This window comes from Phlebotomus argentipes, unplaced genomic scaffold (assembly GCF_947086385.1).
Source record: "Phlebotomus argentipes unplaced genomic scaffold, Phlebotomus argentipes genome assembly contig_5, whole genome shotgun sequence".
In the NCBI taxonomy this organism is placed as follows: Eukaryota; Metazoa; Arthropoda; class Insecta; order Diptera; family Psychodidae; genus Phlebotomus; species Phlebotomus argentipes.
The window spans coordinates 3475146-3499932 of NW_026776165.1; the positions used below are offsets into that span (position 1 = coordinate 3475146).

The 24787-nt window shown below is 41.9% G+C and overlaps 3 protein-coding genes across 3 annotated transcripts; all 3 read right to left on the minus strand.

Annotated features, from left to right (window-relative positions):
- Positions 1–71: 71 nt before the first annotated feature.
- Positions 72–6626, minus strand: LOC132256564 (muscle LIM protein Mlp84B). Its single transcript, XM_059753058.1, has 9 exons — positions 6447–6626; positions 5685–5820; positions 5443–5602; positions 2190–2322; positions 1947–2128; positions 1803–1888; positions 1205–1415; positions 814–1134; positions 72–462 (listed from the first exon to the last, which is right to left on the minus strand). Exons 2-9 carry the CDS (start codon positions 5797–5799, stop codon positions 186–188), a joined length of 1485 nt encoding a protein of 494 aa, XP_059609041.1. The 5' UTR covers positions 5800–5820; positions 6447–6626; the 3' UTR covers positions 72–185.
- Positions 6627–10120: 3494 nt separating this feature from the next.
- On the minus strand, positions 10121–11407 carry LOC132255598 (muscle-specific protein 20). The gene is made up of 3 exons (XM_059751695.1): positions 11242–11407; positions 10739–11071; positions 10121–10668 (listed from the first exon to the last, which is right to left on the minus strand). Exons 1-3 carry the CDS (start codon positions 11269–11271, stop codon positions 10477–10479), a joined length of 555 nt encoding a protein of 184 aa, XP_059607678.1. The 5' UTR covers positions 11272–11407; the 3' UTR covers positions 10121–10476.
- Positions 11408–12407: 1000 nt separating this feature from the next.
- LOC132266016 (paired mesoderm homeobox protein 2B-like) lies at positions 12408–22874 on the minus strand. The gene is made up of 4 exons (XM_059766840.1): positions 22466–22874; positions 19162–19358; positions 15058–15298; positions 12408–13454 (listed from the first exon to the last, which is right to left on the minus strand). The coding sequence occupies exons 1-4, from the start codon at positions 22803–22805 to the stop codon at positions 13165–13167; spliced, it is 1068 nt and encodes a 355-aa protein (XP_059622823.1). The 5' UTR covers positions 22806–22874; the 3' UTR covers positions 12408–13164.
- Positions 22875–24787: the final 1913 nt, after the last annotated feature.

The window sequence follows — 24787 nt, forward strand, 5'->3', positions numbered from 1 at the left end:
ATGGTGAAAAGAGAAGAGAAAGTGATGGGCAGTTGATATGATATGGATGTTAGTCGAACACCTAAAGTCTTTAGCATTGCTTCCGTGTGTGTGTTTTGGGCAGAAGGGGCTAAAACGTATAAATTGGTGACTATCTCTAGAAGCATAATGAGGTGATTTGTGGCGCTCCTCGGGTGGTTCTGCGCTTATGTCATGGTGAGAGCTCCGGCGCCCAGGCCGAATCCCACACCCTTGATGCCGTAGTTGCGATTGTAGCAGCCTCGGCAGTAGATTTCGCCATCGGGACCGTCGTTGAGATTGGTGGAGTCGAGACTCTTGCGACAGTCGCAGCACGAGAAGCATCTCCTGTGCCATATTCTGTTCTTGCTGATCATCTGTTCGGCTGCGTACACGGCAAATCCACACCTTCGGCAGCCGCCCTCCTTTCCGGCCTTCGGACCGGTCACGGGCCTGGCTTCCGGACTGCAAAAGGGAAGAGCGCAAGAGTGTTAGTCTCAAAACTGCTCCGCCCAGATTGCATTTAGAGTCGCGCGCGATGTCTGCTCATCAGAATCGTACGAAAATGTAACATAAATTCAACTACAAAAAAAAAGCACTCAAGAGACTCAAGATCTTGGGAGTTTTCATCGGGAATCAGAAACAACAACTTAGCAAAAAGAAAAAAAACCAACAATTGTGAAACGTCTTGCCCCTGAGTTTACCGGTCTGGGTTAGTTACGTTGCCGTCCAACGAGCTAACAACAAGAGATAACGAGTGATTTTGGGTCCACAAGCTGGCGCAAAAGGAGACTAAGAAAGGCGCAGGATACTCACTAGGCCATCGTGGATTCACCGTTGGTGGACACGAGGGTGGGCGAGTGTCCGTAGCCGAAGCCCTTGGGCCCGAACAGCTTGCCGTAGCAGGCCTTGCAGTGGATCTCGCGATCGGGTCCGTCGCAAGCCAGCATCGAGTCGAGCGGACGATGGCATTCGGCGCAGTTGAAGCACTTCTTGTGCCACATTGTGCCCTTGGCGAGCTGCTGCTCCGCCGCGAACACCATGCCGCCGCATCGTGGGCAACCCTGGCCAGCAGGAGCCTTGATGGACGTGGTGTCGGGATTGTAGTAGGGTCTGTTCTGAGAGATCTCCAGCTCACTGCAAAATAAAACCCAGAGAATCAGTCAAATGTTGGCGAAAACGCGCGCGCTGCGATTGCACAACTCACGTGAGTCCGTCCGTTTGCAAGAATCCAGCGCCACTGGCGAATCCGTAGCCATGGGGGCCCCACTTCTTGCCGTAGCACGTCTTGCAGTACACATCGCGATCGGGACCGTCGCAAGCGATGATGGAGTCGAGTGTCTTGGTGCAGTCGCGACACTTGTAGCACTTGCGATGCCACTCGCGCCCCTTCGACAGCACCTGTTCGGCAGCGAAAACTAAGGGAGGAATTGTTAGTCTGGGATTCTATTGGCCAATCTGCAGTTCATCAATAGTAAAATTACTGATTTTCTGAACATTATAATAAGAAATTGACTAAAAATCACACTTTCTAACGAGCAAAATGCCGTAATTTGAATGATAACATGATTCTTCTTAAACCATCAACTTTTCCTCTTATTCTACACTTCATTAAAAATTCTGTGAACGGGATTTGAACCACTATTGTGTGGAAGAAATGAAGAAATTGTACAAAAGCCCTAAATCATTTCTTCTCTTAAGGTAAATGTCTCGAAAATTGAAAGAAATATCGAATTTTTAGCACCAAAAATATTGGTCAAAAATTTCATAAGTGTCTTAAGCCAATTTGCGCTACTGTAGCTCACCGACTCCTCCACAGCGAGGACAGCCTTGGCCAGGAGACGCCTTGATCACGGAAGTGTCAATGACAGTCGTTCGGGGTCCGAGTTCTCTGCAAAAGAGGATGATTGAGATGCGAGTTTTGCGGAAGTTGATCTGGTTGGACTTACCCATTGGCCAGAGAATCGCTCTGGAGGGCTCCGCCTCCTTGGCCGTAGCCGTAGCCCTTGGGGCCGAACTTCTTGGCGTAGCATACTTTGCAGTAGATGTCTTTGTCCGGACCCTCACAGCAGTTCACCGAATCGAGACGCTTCGAACAGTTGCCGCACTTGAAGCACTCCTTGTGCCAGCCCTGAGGAAGATTCGAGTGTCTTAGAGTTGTGATCGGGTGCATTGGGAAGCGTGGCAGTTACCTTTCCGCGCGCCAGCATCTGCTCGGCGGCGTAGACGTAGCCGCCGCATCTGGGACATCCGTGTCCCTCGGGGGCTCTGGCGATCACTCGCGGCTCCAGGCAAGCGCCGTTGCGTATCTCTATTGGGGCGCCACTGTTGGCCAAAAATAGGTGATGGTGTAGAAAGATCTCGTTAGTTGTCTCACGATCTTCTTAAACATCTCAACACACACAAAAACTAATTTGGATTAGAAGAGGCTTGATTGGTGGGGGGAAAAGAAGGAATTTGGTAAACAATTGTGTTGAAAATTCCTTCAAAACGTGATGGTTTTCTTTTATTAGACAGAAGTAAAGAAAAAACACAGCACAGAGAGAGATTTCAGAGATTTCAGGCTCTAGCGTCTCTCTCTCTCTCTGCCAAGAGAAGAGTCTCTTCTCGACATAGAAAAGAAATGGTGTGTTGTAATGATCACAAAAAAAACGAACAAAAATCATCCAGAAAAAAAAACATTCATGGACAAGAAAAAAAAGTCTGTGAAAAAGCTGCAAAGCGTCATGTTTAATTTTGTGTATTGAGAACATTATTTGTTTGTTTGTTTTTTTTTTAAGAGAGTAAAATAAATATGAATAAGAGATGGAATTAAGAGAAAACATTTCATTATTAAGAAATAAAAAAAGGCAAGAAATATCTTGATTTCTCGGGGAGAAGGTAGAAGTCCCTCTCAATATATGTTTTTCATCTGCTAAAACGTGTCATTTTTTTTATTTTCAAAAAGAAAGAAAATAAAACAAAAAATTTCTATACAGCCAAAATGAAAATATATCGCATGATACTAAAAAATATACTAAATAAGAAAAAAGATGTGGATAAATATGATAATTGGTTAAAAAGTAATGATTTGTTCTGAACAACAGCGAAAAAAAATGAATAATAAAATTTCTTTTATAGTACTTTTTGAGGGCTTACTTTCCTTATCCCGCTCATACAATGAAATGTGTTAATTAGAGAAATTTAAAGGAGACTTTAAGACAGGAGAAGATTAGATTTTATCAATTAGGACACAAAATACCTCTGCGTGATTTGAAGCCATGCGAGCAATTTCTCTTAATACAATTTTCTTTGTTTAATATTCACCTTAATTTATCTCTCACCTCAAGATTTTTTTTTTTCTACCATCTTTATCGTCAAATAACTTTTTGCCTCTCTCTCTCTCTTTGTCAGTGGGCGAAAAGGAGGATTTTTTCTTTCTTTCTTCGTCTTCTTCTTTTTATTTATAAAAGAGTGTTTCTCTATTTTTTGTATTGTGTTTATTTTCTCAAAATATTATAACATTACGTTACAATTATTTTACTTCTATATCATTTTTTTTTCTTCTTTCTTTTGTAAAAAAATAAAAATGTTTCCTTTCATTTGAAGTTTTTTTTTCTTCCATGTTTTTCTTTTTCATTTTAGCAAAAATTCCAATTTGATATTTGAGTTGAGATTATCTCGAAAGGCAACAATTATATATTCAAATATTTGTGTATTTCATATTTTTATTTATTTTAAATTCAAATTTGTACAATGAAAATGACAGAAAAAAAAGGTAATTTTGTATGAATTTTTCCACCTTTTCACACACACAAAGTGGATGGAAAAGAGTGGGAAAAATTGTCATTGGCAATTGCTCTGGTAGAAGATAAAAATTTAAATTAAAGAAAAATAAAAACAGAAAATATGCGAGACATCTCAGAATAAGAACACAAATGAAGTTAATTGCTTTTGATATACAAATTTACTGGACTCCGTGTTATAATCTGTTCTTCATGATTTTTAAAATATAGTTCCGACAAAGAGTTGACAACTTTGATGATCTTTTTGCATTTTACATGATTTCGTGGGTTGCAAACGCCTTCATGATTGACGGTTTTTATGGTCCAGAGATAAGTACTGGGTAGAGATTTAGTTGCTGCAGCAGAACAAATAAAGGGAACGTGTCATGCATTTGTTTTTTTTGGTTTTTAACTATTTAATATCAAGTTTATAATTTAATAATTATTCTAAAATATATTTATATACTCAATGGAGAATAATTCCTCTTGAAAAGTCATGTTTTTTAAATATATTTACAAAATCTATGTCTTGTATTTCAACAATTTATCTGAAGAGGAATTATTTGCCATGTTTTGACAAAATGTCGATAAAAAAAATTGTTTTTTTTTCCAAAAAAATCTGCATCTTATATGTACAATCAAAAAAGGATATATTTAGTTATGATCTTTAGAACACGTTTTCAGACTATTTTGACATCTTATGCTCCTCTCAGGGGCCTTTCAGTTAACACTTATCTCTGTCAAGGTGCTTTTTCATCTTCGGATAAATCTGTGTCCTCTAAACAAAAAGCCATAAGGAAGGAGAGAAAAGCCGAGGAAGTTGTTAGGGTGAAAGAAAAATAGTCAAATTAGGCCGAAAACGTGTTGAATTTGATCATTTATTTGAATTAATAAGAGAGAAAATAAAAACGATTTAATGCTAAATTGTGAATTAACAGAATGTCATAATTGCGATGTGATTTTTTTTTTTATTTTAAAAGTGAATAATAACGCAAATAATAAGAGAGATAATGGATAAGGAAAGGCCCCAAGTCTTACAAACTATCACATTTTTTTCTTTTTCTTCTTCAGGAAATGAAGAAAGTGTGCTTATTTTCACAATCTGTCAAAAATTAATTGCTAATTACATAATATGTACAATGATTCGACTCAAGATAAAAAAAAATGTGAGAATAAAAAGGTAGATTGAGACATTATTTATGGGTTTTTTTTTGTCTGAAATGCAGATTTCTGTGACAAAGTCATGCGAAGAAGATTTTCTAAACCATGCGGTTCGTTCTTTGCGGAGAGATGAAAAATTTTATGAATGCCAAAGTGTTGAGGCATTGCGAAAATAGAAACGCGAGTTTTAAAAATAGTGTTAATGCGCTCTTATTCGTCAAGTCATAAAATATCTTATAACACCGGAATATTGCTCTGATTATGTTTTATCTCTCTCTCCTCGCAATTCAGAGGATCACTTTCTCAAGAAAGAACCTATATTTAGTATCACGCGCGCGTGCGTGTCGCCCACACTCACAGTGTGGCTGAGGAATAGGATATCTCTGCAACTCGCCCTCGGGGCGTCTGAGTCACCGCTCAATTTAAGATGAGAGATCCTCAATCTTATGCGCTCTTTGGGTTAATTATCAAAGTGGGCGGTGGTGGGGAGGGGAATCGAGAGATCTTCGTCATAACTTACTCGGTTTGTAAATGGGATCCAGTGTCCATGGAGAGACATCCGGCGCCGCCACCGAAGCCGTATCCCTTGGGTCCGTACTTTCGGGCATGGCAATTCTTGCAGAAGAGCTCCTTTTCGTGTTCTGTGCAGTTTGTTGAGTCCAGAGCCTTGTTGCACATTCCTGCAAGAATGAAATTTGCAATTGCGTCAAGTGTTGCGCGCCATGCACAGGTCAAGGAACTGCCGCCCCAGCGAACACTTACCACATTTGAAGCAGGTCTTGTGGAATTTGTATCCACCGGCAACACGCTCCTCAGCGGCGTACACTGACTTTCCGCACTTTGGGCACTTTGGGTTCTCAACTGGCTTGAAAGGCATCTTGATTTCTCTGATGAGGATCTGCAAAAGGAGGGAGATTTTTCTTCAGTGTGTTGTGTGTGTCAGGAAATGTGCCAAGCATTCGTCCTAGACACGCGCTCTAAAATTAGAGACAAAAATCTCCAACACCGCTCAGGTGTGGCTCCGCACATCATAAACTAAAAATACCCAAAATGTGAGACAAATTGAATAATAACTTTGAAGCATAAAATCATGAAAAGATGCACTGGCAGTGTGAGTGACTCTCAACAGTGGTGGTTTCACTCCTTTGACCGCGCGCTTTGAGAGTTTCCCCGAAGGCGTGGGATATTTTCTTTGGAGTTGTGCCAGCGAGGCATTTCTTGCTATTTTAGGCTGTCCATATTAGGTCACTATGGCTTCGATTACCAGCGCTCCGGACTTTTTTTCTCCTTCTTCTTCTTCTCCGCGCGCGCCTCCATTGCTCACGATAATCGCGCGGGATTGGATTTCAGGCCAAAATGATCGGTTGAGAGTCACTCTCGGGGCTTCATATCTTGGTGGAATTCAATGATTTTCAGTATTTTCACTTTCAATGCCGCAAATAAATTGTGTCACAATTGGAATCCCTGGCACTCTCCTCAAAAGCTCTCCCTAGGCTCTAGGTGCACTCAACTGTTGTTCTTTACCTGGTTCGAAATCGATTAAAAAGGTAATGTGAACTTAAACGAAATGATAACACACGGTCTCCAGTGAATTTGGAATAGGTAGAATGAAGAGATTGTGTAGTCGACGCTGACTATCACTGTATTCGAATGAGTCGGAGGGTGGCTGAGCGCTGGGTAGTCTATGAAGCGGGGTGCACACGGCACGCCTAATATTTTCTTGTCGTGATGATTCAGGAACAACTCGTGCTCGCTCTTCGCGAATGCTGCCGCACTCTTTCATCTCCCCATGTCCAACGGTGTGGCGTGCACCTCGTCATCCCGCTCTTAGAGCGGGTCCGCCCTACAAGACCCCAGGCCGCGCTGTGTGCCACTCGCGGCCGCTTCGCGTGCTTGGAGAAAGGGCAGTGGAGAGACAAAAAGGTAGAGAGGCATTCCTCCGGTGGCGTTCCGCATCTCTGTCGCACGCGCTCTCCTCTCCCACTCGGGAAAACACCGCCGGTGAGCGAGAGAGGTGGCTTTAGGGTCGCGCGGATGAGTCAAAATTGGTTCGCCGTGTGCCCACACAGAAATGCCACTTTTGGCTCATGCGGTGAGAAATGCCTTTTTTCGCATTCATCCCAAAACATTCTTGCCACACACAACAAAGAAAGTGGCGTCAAAAATATCTTTTCTCATTTCCCGAAAAATTTTCCACTTCAATATGACCTTTTTTGCCTCTCTTCAATTTTGCTATGGAATTTTTCTCAATTTTCATTCATCTCCAAAATTAATTGCAGAGTAATTATCGCAAATTCCAAACAAGACACACACGATCAAGTGAGCTGCGAGGCGAAGGACTCTTGGCAGTGTGCTGGCTAAGAGATGATCAACCTTCGCACTCACTAAAAAACCACTCTAAAGTGTGCGATAAAACGAAAAGAGTTTATTTGTTTGCCATTCAAGATGTTAAGAGGCGAAGAAATGTAAAGGGCAATGTGCCCAATAAGCATTCTGGGGCTTCTCAAAGCTTACATTAAACCTCAAGATAATTGAGTGCCTTGGAATTGGTTGGAATAAATTTGCAGAAATCGTCACGTTTGCATTCATTCAAATCCAGAAGAAAATTACAAACGGAGCGACAATTCGTTTAGTGTAGCAAAGCAAGGGGAAGATATTATGCCTGAATTCCGTACACCACTTCCTGACACTTCTACAATTTGTATGGAGAATCCTCAACACTTCCCAGCATTGTTTCCTAAAATCACGATTTTTCTATTTTGGCGCAAGAATTTCTACTTAAAGATATTATTTAGTCTTAAAATCAGTCACATAACCTAGAAAAATATGTAAAAATGCGGACTTGGAGAAAAACTAATGATAAATTCAAAGCTTTAGACCAAATACTGATCTGTACACCACTTTTGGCCAGAATATCTCCCCCTTGCAGCAAAGTTCAAAGGTGTTCCTCATGTAATTTCTCTACAGGAATGACTATTGATAGTCTGTTGGCTCTTTGGCGGCGTGCGAGCGAGTTTGAGCAATTAAAAATCTCCCATTTCATCGTTGGCATTGACTTGCGAAGCCGGCGCGCACTCAGGAAGAAAAATCCGGCGGCCAGGAGAGAGATCAAGGTGTTGAAAGCACCCAAAGACACTCCCTGAAATCTGCCTCGTCGTGGTTTGATTGTTGGACATCGCGACGGTTGAGGTAAAAATAACATTTTGGGACAATTAGTTGAGAGATTCAGGCTCGAGACATCTCACTGAATGCTCTGGTACACATAATTAATAAATTGTGTGTAATATGTGTAATTTCGGCATTGGTGAATCACAGTGCGATGATTTCACGAATTTTCATGAAGGCGAGGATGTTTCGCTTTTCTCGAATGGTCAAAAATGTTGCTCACTCGCGCGCGCGGTTTTCTATAAGCGTGCGAATAGTCTGCAAAAATAGATCAATACACTCTTATTTTTAATACTCCTCCGCGTGAGTTTGTGCGAGAAAATTCTCACTCTTCCCACCCATTATTATTAATTATAATTCATGGATATGTAATTTTTTACGCTCGACATTTCGCCTCTCTTCGTGAACGATGAATTTTCTATGGATAACTCACAAGTTTTGGCGGATTAGTTTGGGACATTTTCGCCTGTAGATAATTAATTAATGCCAGTTTAGACTATAAAATTTAATTTTAGGTTTTTGCAGAGAATACTGCAAGACGGCGAACGGGTTCTAGAATTGCTCATTAGTGTTTAACAAATCGCATATTAACGATCAGGCAATCAATATTACACTTTATGTGACTTTATATGCAATATACAAAATTACCAAAAATTGATTATGACTTGAAATGTAGCCAAAATCAAGACTCCATCGTCAATTCCATTGCATATATTTCCTGCAATCTGAGACACCCTAACATTGACACTTTTCTTTTCCTTTGCATTCATCCGCTAAGCCTTCCCAATGTTTATGCGAAATTGTTTAACCTTCAATTTTCTCTCTCTGCCAAAGCGTTGAATTTCAAGAACACTTCACATTTTGGATTCTTCAACAGATTCTCCAATTTTTCACTGAGTTTCTGCTGAAAGCTTTATTGAATGGCAAAAGGCAGGTTCTTCTAATCCAGAATTGCGCGCTCAACTCGTAAATCTGTGGTGCGTTTTGTCTGTTTTCCTCATGAGATAATAAATATTTCCCAGCCAAATATCCGTAATATTTTTGCAGTAAATCCACTGATATCTGTGTGTCTGTTTGCATCTCACCCAAGGGGAAAATCACTCGCCAGTTGAGACCATTAACTTTAAGATTATTGAATCATTTTTTTTTAATTCTTGTGATCATTACTCAAATTTTGATTATTTCACACAATTTCTGATTATTTGTTCATTATTCAAAATTAGAATATTTTTCAATTTTACTTGGGAAAATAATCATTCTTTGTTTAATTCATTCATAATTTGATTGTTTTGTAATTTTACTTGGAAAATAATCTTTTTTTTTCGTGACTTTACTCAAATAATTGATTATTTGATTAGACAAAAAAAAAGGTTTCCTCAAAAATCGCCTTGTGATTTGCCCCTTGATCTCACCTCAGCAACCCAAGAGCTGTGAGTTTTCCTTTGGCGCGCGCGAACGAGGGAAAAATGCCGAGAAATCATTGGTCTTTCATCACAGTGAAAATAGCTGCGAGCTGTGAGGTGTATTTGGAGGCAAATTCTGAAAATTGTTGATCCATTGGAGATTACCTCAGTGTCTTTTTTTAGCGTCGCGGGCATAAAAGCTCAGCGCGAGCTTCAGCGCTGAGGCACCTTGAGAGCGCGCGCGATGCTTTATGGACGGCACACCGTTCGAAGCATCCTTGCGCCGTGTGAAGATGAAAAGATTGCCTCTCTCTCTCTCCCTCCTTTGCCCACCCACAAAACTCTCTCTGCGATGATCTATTTTGGGGCCATTTAGCTAAATACAGTTGTGCCTTCTTGGAGTTTCTGCCATGTATATAGTGGAGGCATTTTGTTGAGAAATTCACTATAAATTTTCTAGCACATGAGTTGGATATTATTAGAAAGATTGTTATTTTATTTTTTCACATGTTTTCTCCACCATTGCGATGATGTATTTTCATCATCACCACTCTTCTGTGTGTGTGTGTGTTTGTGTGAAAAATGTTGCGAAAAAAAGTCCTTCTGGCTTTCGTCAAAACTTTGTATCGGTTATAATAAGAAAAATTTATTTAATTCTTCGTTTTTGGGTGGTAGAAAAACAACAAAATAAAACAATGATTACATTCTCTTACATTTTTTCTTCCCCAAGTTCTTCTTTTTTCTCCTTTTTACTTCTTCTTCCTCCGGTTTTGACTCCCCAAAAAAAATTCCTATACACAATTTATTTCGTAGAAAATTCACATAATAATTATAATTTATTACCCATTTGGCGAGAGTAATGATTTACATCATCTCCTTTATGGTATCCATCTATAAATAGCGTTGTGGGCATTGCGAAGTGCGTTGGAAAAGATACAATGAAAAGCATTCCTTTGCGATGTGAAATTGATGAGGAATCGTCGTTTCTACTTTCCAAGCAGAATCTTGCGTGAGGCGCCAATGTTCTGGCCAGCCTGCGAGGCTCCCTTGTTCTGGCCGGCCTGGAGGCCAACGATGCCCTCGCCGGCGCGCAGCTGCTCGTCCGTGAAGTCGCGCTTGCACTCATCGGCTGGCTTGGGGCCGAGGTAGGGACCGCCGAATTCGGCGTGCTTCCAGCACTGCAAAGAGAGTCAAACTCTGAGTCCTCCAGAGAGAGAGAGACAAAGAAACCTCGATTGTCACACTTACGGCACGTCCGAGAGCGAAGAGGGTGTTGGTGACCTGAGAGATGTCCTTCTTCTCCCACAGATCCACCGTCTGGAAGACATCGATATCAGGTACACCGTAATCTTTGAGGGCTTTCTGGAAGTTGTTGATGTTCTCCATCATCTTGAACTGGCCGCCGCTCTCGTTGATCTTGGGCACAGAGTTGGGCTGGAGTTTGTTCATCAGGCGACACAGGACTGTGCCGTCCTTCAGGACATCCTCGTACAGACTGCCAGCGGGGAATTTCGCCCCCAAGAGAGTCTCAATCCACTCCTGCGCCTCCTTGTCCTTCGTGGCATCGCGCTTTCCCGCGATCTATCAATCAGCGCGTGAAGAGAAGATAGAAGATCGTTACTTGGCATTGCCTCACTTTGTTTATCTGTCTTGAAACTGCACTAATGGTAGCTCTCCTCCCCCCGGTCGCCCACCCACCGAGTGGAGATGGACGAGCAGGTGGGCCGAGGCAATTAGGAAAATAAACTTACCTTGGCTCGCACTTGACGCTCAAGAGACATTGTGGGTGGGATTGGCTTTGTTGTGTTTGTGGCGAAAAGGAAAACTCTCTTGTCTCAGACGCTTCACTCCTCCGCTGAGGTTGTACCCCGATTGGATAGAGAACACTAACTGATCCTCAAGTTTCGTTCGCTATATGCTTTTATAGACTCCAAACGTGTGAAATCCAAACGACGTCGAATATTCGGGAATGAATATTTTTCAACCGACACCACACACACAAAGTGAGGGCGCCTTGTCACGAACAGTGCGACGCAGAATGTCCACATGATCACGCACGATGAGAGAGATATTTGAAGCCAGCAAGGTAATTCTCAAGGTAATTTTTCATAACCTCAAAAATATCACTAGAAAATCTTCAAACGCTCCGTTCGAAAGCTTTCTGGGTCACAAAAACATCTCTTATAATTTGCCAATGATCCTAACATTGCTGATTCACAGTCAAAATTGTCCAGGAAATTATCTAAATGGACATTTTCCAAGGCCAAATGACTATTTTTGAGGTTATGTTTAATCTTAACACAATTTGAAGTGTTTCTTATACATAAAAGCATTGTAAATTGCTTGAAAATGCTTAATTCTGCCAAGAATTAGCAGAATTTATGTGCTAGAATGTGAATTATTCACTAAATCTGTCATTAATTCGTTACATAACCTAGAAATAAGATTATTACGTTTGTTTTTTGCGTGAAAATCGAAGGAAATTCAGAGAATCTGGATGATTTATCGGAAAAAGAAGCACGAAGGAAAGAAATATTGTAGGTTTTTCAACACTTCCACTTCTTTAGTACCTCTGCTGAGCCGTACATCACTTCTGGACTGTATTATCACCCCCTTGGAGTGAAACTTCTGCACATTTTGCTCCTCACTGTGCCACCAGTTCAGTATGATGAGGATGTCGTTTTCCTGTGTGTACATGGAGTCGCTTGGCCACCGTGTCTTCGTGTGTGCACACGAAGGAGAGAAACTTCTATTCCCAACTGCTAAAATCATCGTGGAAATATGTACATAGTTGAGTGAGAAGTTTTCATTTTAAATTTAGCGCCAATACAGCGCTTGAGACACCCTCTCCGCCCCCACGAGCACACCACCCACACCAGAGCCCAGAGGACTCCCAGTGGCACTCCCGGCACCTCCTGATCCTGAGGACAATCCAGGGAATTCTCATCGTGCTTTTCTGCCTTTCAAGCTTTTTGTTTTTTTATTTCACGAAATAATCCTCAATATGACTATGATTTTTCTCTTCATTTTCCACCATCATTCTCATTACATTCTACAATATTCTTATCTCACCTTTCACGCTCTTTCTCTCTCACTTATTGCATAATTTACAATTAAAACATGGAGCCTTGGCGGACTCTCATTGACTGCCTAATTGGGTGTCTCTTAACATGGATGTCTTTTGTGGTTGGCCAAAGAAAATATATACTTTCACACTTTCTGGGGGAATTTATTTGAAATCTGTTGCTTTCGACTAAGTGGAGAAACTGAGTATCTCTCTATAGTGTTGTGTGTGGCATGAAAAAAAAAACAGTGATCTACGACGCAAATGTTGGATGAGGAGGGCAACAAAACATCTAATCTTCGCTATTTTTACAACCATATTTTATACAAATTGGCAAAAATAATTTATACCACTTCTTTCTCTCGTATATGGACTCTCTGGTCACCTCTCCTCCCCTCACCTAAATATATATGGTATATATATGATTTTCCGTATACAGATGTGTTCAGTAGACTATACACACTTCGATTCTCTGCGCTTCGGCGAAAAAAAAAAGACATTCGTATCTCATTGAAATTCACATGTGATAACTTCTTGGCTCCCGCGGGACTGGACGAAGACTCTGTCTTGCATTTCGGGGGGGGGGGTGGTTGTGGCTCGGTTCTCAGCCCTAGAAGAGGTGATTGGCCGTGCTGGACTTGTTCAGGCTGCCCAGAGGGTCCAGCAGGTAGCCGGCGCTCCCTCCGGCGCTCAGGAGGGACGAGAAGGGCGACGCCAGGGCCGCGGCGGCCACGGCCGCGTGATGGTGCGACGTGTGATGATGGTTCTGAAGGCCACTTCCCAGACTCGACGCCGTCGTGGGTGACTTCCCCAGTTGCTGCTGCTGATGGTGCTGCAGCAGCGAGTTGCACGATCCTGTCCACTTGTTGTTGTTGGACGTGAGATCATCTGTGATTTTCCCTAAGGGAGACACAGAGAAAGACACGTGAGGACAAGAAGAAGCAAGACAATCACATCTCAGATGCTATCAAGGCGAAATCTTCAAAAGGACGAGGAAAAGACATGCAGAACAGCGTGTAGAGCGTGAAGAAAGCTTCTCAAGCCGCGCCTCATCGTCTCGTGAATCTTTGTGAATCAGCCACAAAAAAAAGTCCCTCTTGCAAGCTTATTTAGGCAATATCGCTCAATAAACAACACGCCAGAGTCCCACATTTTCCGTTGGCGCGCGAGAATGTGAAAAATGCGAAGAGAGGACGGAAAAAACGAGAGTCTCTTTCAACTCTTGCAACTAGTGGCACACGAATTTTATTTATAAATCCTGCATCACACAATATTGAATTTGTCAGGAGATCGAAATATGATGAGCAATTTATAAATAAAAGTGAAGGGGAGGACGAAACTCCAAGTGGAGAAATTGCCAGTGATAAATAGGACTATAGTTTTGCAACCCCCCACGCAAAAGCACCTCATGACCACCCCACAGACTTTTTTTTTGTTCTTCTTCGATTGCCATTATTTATCGCTCCTGGCAGTTCCAGTAGAAGTTTCATATTTGTTTTTGATTGAGGTCCGCACAAATTAATGCAGTTGTGGTGGAGAGATTTATGAAAGTACGTCGAGAATTGTTTTCTTTTCTCTCTCTCTTCATCCTGTGTTATGGAGCTTCTGCACGATAGGCCATAAATTTGCTCACACTTGGATTTCTTATGGATTTCTGTGGGGAAAAGTGGGAAGAAGGGATTTTCTGATATGTGATTTTTATCCATAAAACACTACAAATAATGTAGATAAAGAAAAAACCTAGTTTTTCACATAAGAAATGTAAATGTGAGCTGTTAAAAATAATAATCATTCGTAAAAAAGGTGTTGCAAGATTACGATTCATAACTTTTACGAGATCTGAAAGGTTGCAAATGTTGACTCCTGAAGTTAAAATTCATATATTTCATCACGTAAAGACAAGATAAGCCCGAAAATTCACGTGAAAATCAAGGAAAAAGACAATAATTATGTTTTTAGGTTGATTAGGAAAGATTTATTGTATTTTTTCTGGCCATTTGTACAGATTTCAATACACCAGATTGAGGTTATGTGTTTCCGGACATCCTTAAACCATTTTTCAGGAAAATAATTATAGTATTTTAGTAAAATGTGAAGGGAAATGACCAGAAACTGGGCGCAAATCTTGTATTTTTCAGTTGCTCAAAAATAGTCACAATAAAATGGCTTTTTAACAGCTGAAATTCATATTTAATAAATCCAAACTTCGCCTTACAACGTCTTCTCGTTTGCAGTTCATTTGTACTTTACACTAGCGCCGCCAGGCGGCCGTCAATATAAGCTATGAAAATGTAAAGTTTCAACATCAAATTGATAGCTTTTACGAATTGAAATACTAAATCCGTAATGTTGCAACGACGCCATCTAATATATATTTATCTTCAAATCAATTACGCTGCATGTTAAACAAGAAAAACTCAAGACAACATGACTTCTTCAGTTGGTTGGCACGTAATTGCTGTGCAACTATTGCAAGCAAATTGTATGCTTATCGTCGGCTTACCATTAATGGGCTTGATGTCGGTGGACTGATGCGATGACGAGTTGGAGTTGGGCGTGGTGGACACTGTGGAGATGGGCGAGCCTGCTTTGAGGTCCTTGGGTGTTGTGGCGCCCCCGGGATTCGCCTTGATCTCCGCCTTGACCGATGCATCCGAGGCGCTGCTGGGATTGTTCGATGTGACCTTTTGCTGTGCTATTCTCTCCTGTTTCCGAAATTTGGCTCGACGATTCTGAAACCACACCTTGATGGTGGAAGAGACACAGAAATAGCCTAGCATGAGTTGTGCGTGGGGATGGTCATTTTTCCTCATCATCAATGTAAAACTCTGGGGAATCTCATGAATCTGTTGACAAGGTGATTCTTAAAGGCTCGTGTCAGTTGGGAATAAAAGTGTATATGTGCGCGATTTCTTCCCCACTGCGTGGGCGCCCATAATTCTCGCGACAATATTCTTGTATTAAGAATAGCGTCACTGATTCATTTTTGTGGCTTGTTGAGTCTAATTCTCTTCACTCTCTCTCGCTAGTCAGACAATTAATATAGGATTAAAAGTCCACAAATGTGTTTTATGTGTCTCTAAGAATAGATTTTCTCAATTGACGGACTTTTTTTCACACACTTTCGCTCTTCTTCTCCTCCTTCTCCTTTGCCGCGCGCGTGACTCAAGACGAAAAGTGCGTCACATGTTTCTCTTTGTTTGATTCTCTCTCTCTTCTGGTCGCCAAAACCCGAAAAACTATTTGTCCATATTGTGACGCCTTTTGCCCAAAAAGATTCCTGAGAGAGAGAGAGCGAGAATAAGGAGTAAAATAAATGTTGGTCTTTCAGCTCTGTGCCAATTTATTGACTTGGTCTTGTTTTCCAGGCAAGTGCCTCTCACGACAGTTGTGCTGGAAAATCTTTCCACACAACCGCCGAAGGGTGGCTTGTTCATCATCCACTCTCTCACCCTTCTTCTCGAGCATCCACTCTTGGCTTCTGCATTGTATCAATATTTAGTTAACTATTCGCTCTTTTCATTCCCACCCAATCGTTTCCAAAGGCGCACCCTTCCACCCCTCGGACGCTCAACACTTTCACCCAGCGTGAACGCAGCGGTGCCGAAGCGAAAATAAACACACTTGCGACTCAGGGGTTAGTTGACGGTCTGTCGTGTTGAATTCTCCGGGCAAACAACTATCTAAATTCCGTGTCACACTTGCAATTAGCCCAATACACCGCGCGTCACGCCAGTTCATGGCAATCAATCTGCGGAATGTTCATCGTGTATTCGGGAATATTTGAGAAATGCCGTCGCCAAGAGGATTTCGCATGAAATATTTACAATTCAATTGATATAAATAGGTTTTTGGGTAATTGTTTACATTACAAAGACCATTTGGGGATGAGAAATGGGAGTGTTTTGGTCTTAATTCCACAGTTTTGCAATTAGTCTTGGTGTGGAGTTATGATGTCGCCAGAAAGCAGAAATAATTCGGTTTTCAGTATCTTCTTTTTGAGGTATTAAGAGATGAATTATGCCTTTGACTAAAGACTCTCAATTACGCCAGGATTGATAATTATTAACGCTCTATTGGAAGGGATGAAAAAGTGAGAATTCATTGAAAAAATGCATTGAAAAAATCGAGCTAAATTTTGGATCAAAATTCACACTCAAACACAGAATCTCCAGTACTTTCTTCATGAGCATTTTTATATACTTCCCAAGGGATAAATATTACAGTCGGAAGTGGTGTACAGCTTTTTGAGGAAGTATTAGATAATATTTGCATTGTAAAAGCTTCTGTTTTTAGGCATTTTTAAATTTATTTTGCATAGAAAAATCAATTTATTTACTTTTCTAGGGTTTGTTATTGATTTTAAACAGTTTCATAATCTTAAAAATATTTTTTCAATCTGGAAAATATCTCTTTGCATAGTTTTTCCACAGTTTGAGGGTTAAAGTGGCAAAATCGACCTCATTATTTAGTAGAAATATTGAGATATTCACTATATTTACTCATATCCGAGTTTAGAAGGATTTTAAAGCCAAATTCAAAACCTCACAATTTGGGCAAAATTTCAAATACACTAAGAACATTTCTTACTATCTGAAATGTAAGCATTTGAAGAATGTTTGGGACGGGAAAACCTGGATTAGATTGTTAGAAGTTTAGAAAGGAGTGAAAGAAACAGTTGAAGGAGTCCAAAAAAACGATGGAAAAAGGCTTTAAAGGCGTTCAGAAGTGTCTGAAGTGTCGAAGATTCTGCACAGAAGCTGTGAAAGTGCCAGGAAGTGGTGTATTATCTCCCCCTTGGTGCTTCCAATATGCATCGTGCCGAGCATAGGTCAAGCTATCAAGTGTCAATGGGAAATCCATGGAATTCCGGGTAGCGAACAATTAAATTGCACCTCCCCAAGTAACAGCGGACACCGAGACAATTCCCCAACGATGTGCACCGACCGAAGTCAGACGCTCTTGATGGACAGGAGTGGGTGCGAATAAATACTTTAGCGAGTGAATTGAAATGTTTCCATTCGTCGGTCCTCCTGTGCATTGGCGCCGAGGTGGAATTATTGAATTCGCCAGCATTGAAATCTCATGAGATTTGTCTCCCTCACAGAAGCTCTGGGGACAGAAGCCATGGTCCAAATGAGCAGCTCTGGCAAGTGCTTTTCGCCTCCACAGCTTCCTTTTTTCTGCTCCTCCGCCTGCGACGCGCGCGCCAGCAAAAACTGTGCCGGATCGTGTGCTTTTTTCCAACCATTATTTATGGGAGAAACACATGCACTTTGAATTATTTATCGTTTTACTCCACCAAAGAATCAACTGAATGAAAATTATGCGAAAATATTAATCATAATTTTCACACGCATATTCTGTGACAGGGGCGCAGAGGGTGAGTCTCTCACCCTCTTTTGGTGTGTGTCTATCCACTTGAGAAACACGGAGTGACTGGGCTAAATGTTTTTAATATCTCTCTATTTACACGCACATTAAAACACAACCATGCTCGAATCCCTAAAGGCCATAACTTTGTCAACCCTCGCGAGAGTCCTCGGGAAAATATCTGCAGGGCGAATTGAATTGAGCAAGTGTTTCTGTGACAAGTGCTTAGGGGTGGTTTTGGCTGGTGTTCGGCCAGGAGGGAAGCCAGTCACCGCGGGATCCGGAACAAGAAGAGCGGAACAGGACATTATCTACATCTGTCGCGATGATGCTAAAATTATCATGTCTTTAAGCCACTATATCACTCTCCCATCGACAATATTAATTATTTAACACTTTGCAGGCAATTTTCTAAATTAACTTAGGGACAGTCAATGTCATTCAGATGCCTTTTTGCTGCAGTGCTTCTCAAATAGAAGATAAAATTGATGAGGCAGTAAAAATTCGTATTTTTTAGAGCAACACTCAAAAAATTAAGATTGAAATGAGGAAATATTGTGAAAAATACACTTTAAAAAAACCTCCCTTTTGCAAAGAATGGATTCGAAAGATATTTAAGTGCATTTGTAAGAAAGAAAGTGAAAAACGAGGTGAAAGAAGTTCAATTTTGGTTAAATATTCTATTTTTTGTAAGACTTTTGCAAATCAAAAGTTCAATCTTGATTTAATTCCACACTAAGATGTCTCTGTCAAGCCAAGATGGATTTATCTGCTTCTGTGTAACTTCAAAATTGCTCCACATTTCACTAATTTCAGCCTCTTCAGCTGATTTATCTGCACTCAATACAATTTTCCCGTCTATAACACAGCGCAAGGGCTGCAGCGATCTCTCTGTAATCTTCAAAACACCCTCCAAACAAGCCCGGAAATCAGTCTCCGAAAGCCACATACAGGAAATATGCATGCTATGTATGGATTTTAATCTGGAAACCTCATCGCGCCATTTATTCCAATACAGCTCGCGTAATTGTTGCGCTCAGCAATTCTCGCGCTGCACTTTGTGCCCATAAATTCACGGAGGAAAATTGTTCTCCGCAAAACACTTTTTGGAATGTGCAAAATTCTCGCAGACTCATAAAGTGGCTGCGAGTTAATTGGTGAATCTCGCGAGGGTGCAATATTTTGTGGGTGGGCGTGAAATTGTGATTTGTCTGGGGGGATGATTGTTGGTTACCTGAACTCTCGCCTCGGTGAGGTCAATCTTCATGGCGATCTCCTCGCGTGTGTAGATGTCAGGATAGTGGGTCTCCTGGAAGGCCCTCTCGAGCTCCTTGAGCTGCGCCGATGTGAATGTGGTCCGGATCCGTCTCTGCTTCCGCTTCTCCGTCAGCACGGAATCGTGGCCAGGGTAGACTTTGTAGGAGATGCCAGCTGCAGAAGGGTGACACACACACGCACGGCATGCGGATGAGAAATTGGAAAAATTGCTGAATATTTCAGTGAGACGAGAGAGAAATTCAGCGGAGGCCAAAAGTGGCGCTCACAATTATCATAATTGGATGAACTTCTTTTCCCCGCGGCGCCCCCGCGGCCCCCGTGACGCCGTGGAGTTACTTTTCCAATAAATTCCTCCACAGGCATCATAAATTATCTGTCGCGCGCTCCACCAAATGATTCTCGGCACATGAGATGTGCGCTCCTCCACCTTTTTTTCTCTCTCTCTCTCCGGAGTGCGAAGCGGGAAGAGCTGCACATTTTTACTGTGATTAAACTTTCCAATTGAAAGGAAAACAAAACGCCGAGTAACAGATGCCTCTGTTTGTTGCTCACCCATTTATCTCGGCTGTGTGCGCCTCTCCCCAGCCACCCCCGCTGTACATAAGCCCACCCCAGACGCGCGCCCTGGCGTGTGCAGGAGGGAAAAAGAGCGCCAAAATGGCGAGTGAAAGTGAGCGAGGAGGAAAATCAAACTCCCTCCCCCCCTCGCAGGATTCATCCCATGTCCCAGGATCAATAAGTCCAGGCATTGTTCGTCTCACTTACGCACAAAACCCGAATGGCATGTGCTTCAGACTCTGCGCCGCAGTGCGACAGAGATGGCAGAGCGCTTTCCACCCTCGCGCAATTTTCCTCAGCAACGGAAAAAAGACCCCCAACTGAGCAAGACACCCGTGAAGATTCCGGGCGAGGGAACAAAGAAATGGCGTCGTGTTTTGATTGTATGTGGGTGAATCTGCTCCAGACAGACGAATAGCATCAACCCATTTATGGATTTTCCTTTAAACTTAAATCGACAATGAACGACTCGCCCAACCTTGATCTAATGGAAAAGCACGCTAAGAGCTCTAAGAAGAGATTTATTATCAAATGTTAAAAGGATTTCCTATAATCGCATAATGTCTTTGCTGTTTCAATAGCTATTTTAAACTCATTTTATTCAAAAAATTAAGGCCTTTCAGACAAATATACAAAACACTGTTTTGAGATCGATTTAAATTAGTCAAATGATATTTTTCACGAACCAAATAATGTCCCTCATGTTAAGAAATATATTAAGGTAAACTTTATGGCTATGAACTGCTTTTACACCTGCAAATCTTGCCGTCCTTTTTTCAGATAGAATACTTTAGAATAACCTTGTGGGGAATAAAACCAGAAATTGTGAGCATCGTGAGAACTTCTGACAGAAATTCATTACTTTTCAATGAAAATTCTTCATTCAAATGAAAGATTCAAAGCTGCTTTCATCCCAAGAAAATCATAGACTTATAACTTAATCATCACTTAACAATTTGAGATAATGATCAAACTTTTCCACTCTAGAAGAATATTTTTTTCTAAGCCATCCTTCCACCCATCTTTTGACCGAGTTGCTCGACACAAAGACCATTTATATCAGAGTCTTGAATCCAATATTGCCCTCACACTCACTAATTCAGCCCGTAAATTTCCCAACATTCCTTGGCAACAGTCCAAGTGTGAAAAAAGTCCAACATATTCTTTCCATAAACGTGTCTAAAATAATATTCATGTCACAGTGCAACACTGTCGGACAAATTTCATCTACATTTTCGCAAAGACGATCATGAATAGACACAATTAATTGAGTGGCAGTTTTGGCGTCTGTTGGTGGAGGAGAAAACGCCATTAGGAGCCACACTTTCCCCACTTCAGCATGTTGGCTTGCGGTCTCTAAACAGCATGCATGAATCTCTCTGATGCATTACTGGGTTCGCCTCCTTATCTCTGGGGCAACCCTCTGAGCTTCAATGGTGCAGAAAGTCTAATATCTCTGCGGTGGAGTCGAACTTGCCTCTGGGAGGCTCTCGTGGGATGAATTTAGTGCTTATTGTTGCCGCCATCGCGTTCATTATGCATAGAGCCTGTGGCTTAACGCTGTTAGTGGTGAATTTGAAACCACTGTAGTTTATAATGCAATCCTCTAACACGCTATTATTTGACTTAACACAATTAAGGAATTATCCTTTGAATGATTTATCGCAATATCTACACATGAAGTGCCACACAAGCCGACAGCATTAAGGAATCTCTCTCTCTCTCTCTCATCCTAATTCGATTAGGGCTGCCGTATCCAGGGGAAATCTGTCTTTTGTCTTAACTTTTACAAGATGGGCCTATTAGTTTAAACTTCTTCGCGTGCGCTCAAATGTGCAATTTCTTGACTATGAATAAGTGAAATGATCGAGAATCGAATTGAATGCTGTCAAAGCAATGAGTTGAGATGAATTTGGAACATTTTCATCATTCGGAGTACCTTTTAATGCTCCAACGAAAGGGTTTTGCTAACGATTTTTAAAGTTTTGCTGAATAAATTATTGCCTTTCGCTCTTACAGTGACGCCAAATTAAATAGTGCCACCAGAATTTTCGTCTGAATTTTTCCACCAATCATTTCTCATTGATAAATAATTACCATGCCAAGTTTCAAGACATTCTTAATGGATCTGAGAAGCAGACATGGCGGAATTCGCCTTAAACACCCAAAAATTCGTCGATAAAGTTATTCGCGACACTTTTTCCGCAAAATCGACCTTTTCCCGCGCTCAATTGTGCTCAAAACTCTTTTTTCTGGGATAAGAAGTCCTTCTGGTTATTACCCTGATTAAATTAAAGACATCCCAAATATATTTAAATTTCGTTTAGAACCCAAAACATATTTAAATGGCAGGAATTCAAAGTGGCCCTATTTTAATTGGACGATTGATTACTGCTTCGGTTCTTCTTTTATATCATATAAAGGTATTAAGGATTTGCCGAATGTCTTGAAACTTGGCATGGTAATTACTCAATAATGAGGGAAGATTTGTGGAAAAATCCAAACCTCTAGCTTTATGTGGAAATTCGCGGCACCTATTCGATTTGGAGTCACTGTAATTCTTTTTCAACGCAAAACCGTGCTTAAGAAGACAAATTAACCCTTCTCTTTATTGAGTAAATTCAGTAAATTTGTTAGTCTTACAATCTTGAGACCATTTTTAGGATGAGTCAAATATCTAGTGGGAGATTTATTACACTCACTCTGGAGGTTCATCGAAGCGGGAAACATGGAAGTTCTGTGCATGTCCTGATGGTGACTCCGGCCGTTCATCACGCCGCACTGACTTCCCGGGGCGCCGGTGTGGTGGAGACTGCCCATGGCCGCGCTGCCGTGGCCCACGGCGCTGCCCACGGGATTGTAGGATCTGGCCATCGAGGCGGCGGCCGCCGTGTAGCGATAGGCGGCCTGCGACATCTGGCTGCAGGACGTGAGATCGCCGTAGGCGCACGGCATGTTGGCCAGTCCGGTGGGATCCATGCCGCCCTGCAGGCAGCTGGAGTCGAAGGACGCGGCCGCCTGGTTGAGATACGAGTAATCCATTGGCTGAGCCTTGCAGACACGCGAGCAGTTATCAAAGCGAGAGCTTCACTTGCACAGCATTTAAACCTGCACTTGAGATCTGTGGACGTTTGGGTTTCAGAGAGGTTCTTCGGCACTATCACTGCGATGGACACTGTCACTGGCGAGTGTGGCAGAGGAGATTTATCACTAAACACCCCGCAAACCCCATCCCGAGAGCGCGAGTCCTTGAAAAATGGTGCCCTTCTTTGCCTTAATGAACCCTATTATCTGGTGATGATCTGACTGTTATTGTATTTATGCGGCGGTGTTGCGGATTTGCGTGAAACTCGATAAAAGCACACCGACCGGTTACTTGTGCCAAAATCAAATGATAAGCCTAATTCAATAACGTGCACTGGAAGCCCTGACGCGGGGCAAAATTTCCATCAAAAGGACATTTCGCGGCGTGTCTGTGTGCGTCCCAGCGTCGATGCAACACGAGGGGTTGGCACAAAAAGTCACTCTCCTGCTGAACCGGACGCACGCCGCCGCGCGCCAGAGCGAGATGGCGCTCTGTGCCGCAGGATGTGGACGTGGGCGTGGCCTCCCGAGCCGAGCCAAGCGCGCGGCCAATCGGCGCGCTCGCAGGCCCGCGCCAAGAGGTCCTTTTCTCGCCAAGCCACCCGTGACGTCACGAGGAGAAGTTGTTTGTCACCGCTCCTTGCGAGACGCCACAAGAAGAGGCCACGGCGGTGTATTGGTGCACATTTTTCCACCACATATTCCGCGATTTGGCGTCAAATTGAATAATTCTTGCGTGATTTCCTCAATAATGCCCCAAGATGAGGTGGGTGGAGCGGTGAAACGGAAGAGTCACTTCATTGAAGGATTTTTTATCTCCCTCAGGCTAATTCAATTTTGGCCGCTCCGTCTGAATTATTCGTCGAGGACACAATTTATTATTTAAATACAATTCAATGCTAAGGGTTTAAGTAGCTTCCTTTCGCCTTTTCGCATGTTAAAGTTAGCGAAAACTTTTTTCCACACATAAAGATTTGTTCGAGCAAATCTTTGATTTAATCTGGTGAACATTTCTTAACACGGATTCCTTTAAGAAAGCAAATGAAGTCATGAGATGAAACAGAAAGAGAAATTATTGACTTCTCGGCTTGGCTTTAGGCTTAAGCCAGAAGTCTGAAACAAGCATGAATAGAAAATCTCTTTATATTTTCGTCAACACATCATAAAAGGATTTTCTTCTCTAAATTCCCTCTTCAATTTTCACGCAAATTTCCTCTCATATTCACAGAGTTGAAAGATCACGAAGCGAGTGGTGGAAATTTTGAATATTTCACTAAAAATCCACCATATAAGATGTGAGTGGGTTCCATAAAACCACCCCAGAAAGCATTCAAACCCAACATTGTGTCGTTTTTTTACCCCGGCGAAGGCGAAAAACGAGGCGGCAAGGGAACGTCTTTTGCATAAAATCCCACAATGTAAAACTATCTGTTGCAATCTTACCTTTGCTCTGCGATTTGCTTGAGTCACTTGCAGGTAAATATCAACAGATTCAATTTGATTTCGCCCGTTTTTTTCTTCTTCTTCTACTCCACGACAATTCCGTATCGCGAAGATGTGCTCGTGTGGCATCTCAGATGGCAAAATACACAAAATTATTTGTGCATCCAAAGCAAATTTGAGCGAAATTCGTCCCTCTTCACGTGAGCCTGATGCACACGTTTTCCCACCCCCCGAGAATGCTGAAGGCACTTTTCAGCGCCTTTCTGCAGCTTCGGGACACAAAAAAAAGCGCGGTGCATCGAGGGAAAAAAAGCTCGAGAGCACGCGATATTGTAGACACGATTGAAGTGTGTGAAAATGGTAATTGGGTGTCAATTGAATTATGAGAATTGCAGTGGCGAGCAAGTGAATTAGTTCCGGGGGAAAAAATGCAGGTGGATAAAAAAACAGTGCTGAAAATCAGTTCCAATCAATCCGTGCAAAATTGATAAATCACC

Excerpts from the sequence above, each read along its gene's own strand:
- LOC132256564 (XM_059753058.1), bottom strand. The coding sequence starts at position 5,799 with ATGCCTTTCAAGCCAGTTGAGAACCCAAAGTGCCCAAAGTGCGGAAAG. Across the intron at positions 2,129-2,189 it reads AGATGCTGGCGCGCGGAAAG|GGCTGGCACAAGGAGTGCTT; the intron begins GTAACTGCCACG and ends AATCTTCCTCAG. Across the intron at positions 1,889-1,946 it reads AGCGATTCTCTGGCCAATGG|AGAACTCGGACCCCGAACGA; the intron begins GTAAGTCCAACC and ends CCTCTTTTGCAG.
- LOC132255598 (XM_059751695.1), bottom strand. The coding sequence starts at position 11,271 with ATGTCTCTTGAGCGTCAAGTGCGAGCCAAG. Across the intron at positions 11,072-11,241 it reads AGCGTCAAGTGCGAGCCAAG|ATCGCGGGAAAGCGCGATGC; the intron begins GTAAGTTTATTT and ends GCTGATTGATAG. Across the intron at positions 10,669-10,738 it reads TCTTCGCTCTCGGACGTGCC|TGCTGGAAGCACGCCGAATT; the intron begins GTAAGTGTGACA and ends CTCTCTTTGCAG.
- LOC132266016 (XM_059766840.1), bottom strand. The coding sequence starts at position 22,805 with ATGGATTACTCGTATCTCAACCAGGCGGCCGCGTCCTTCGACTCCAGC. Across the intron at positions 19,359-22,465 it reads CGCTTCGATGAACCTCCAGA|CTGGCATCTCCTACAAAGTC; the intron begins GTGAGTGTAATA and ends ACCCTTCTGCAG. Across the intron at positions 13,455-15,057 it reads CGACATCAAGCCCATTAATG|GGAAAATCACAGATGATCTC; the intron begins GTAAGCCGACGA and ends TGTCTCCCTTAG.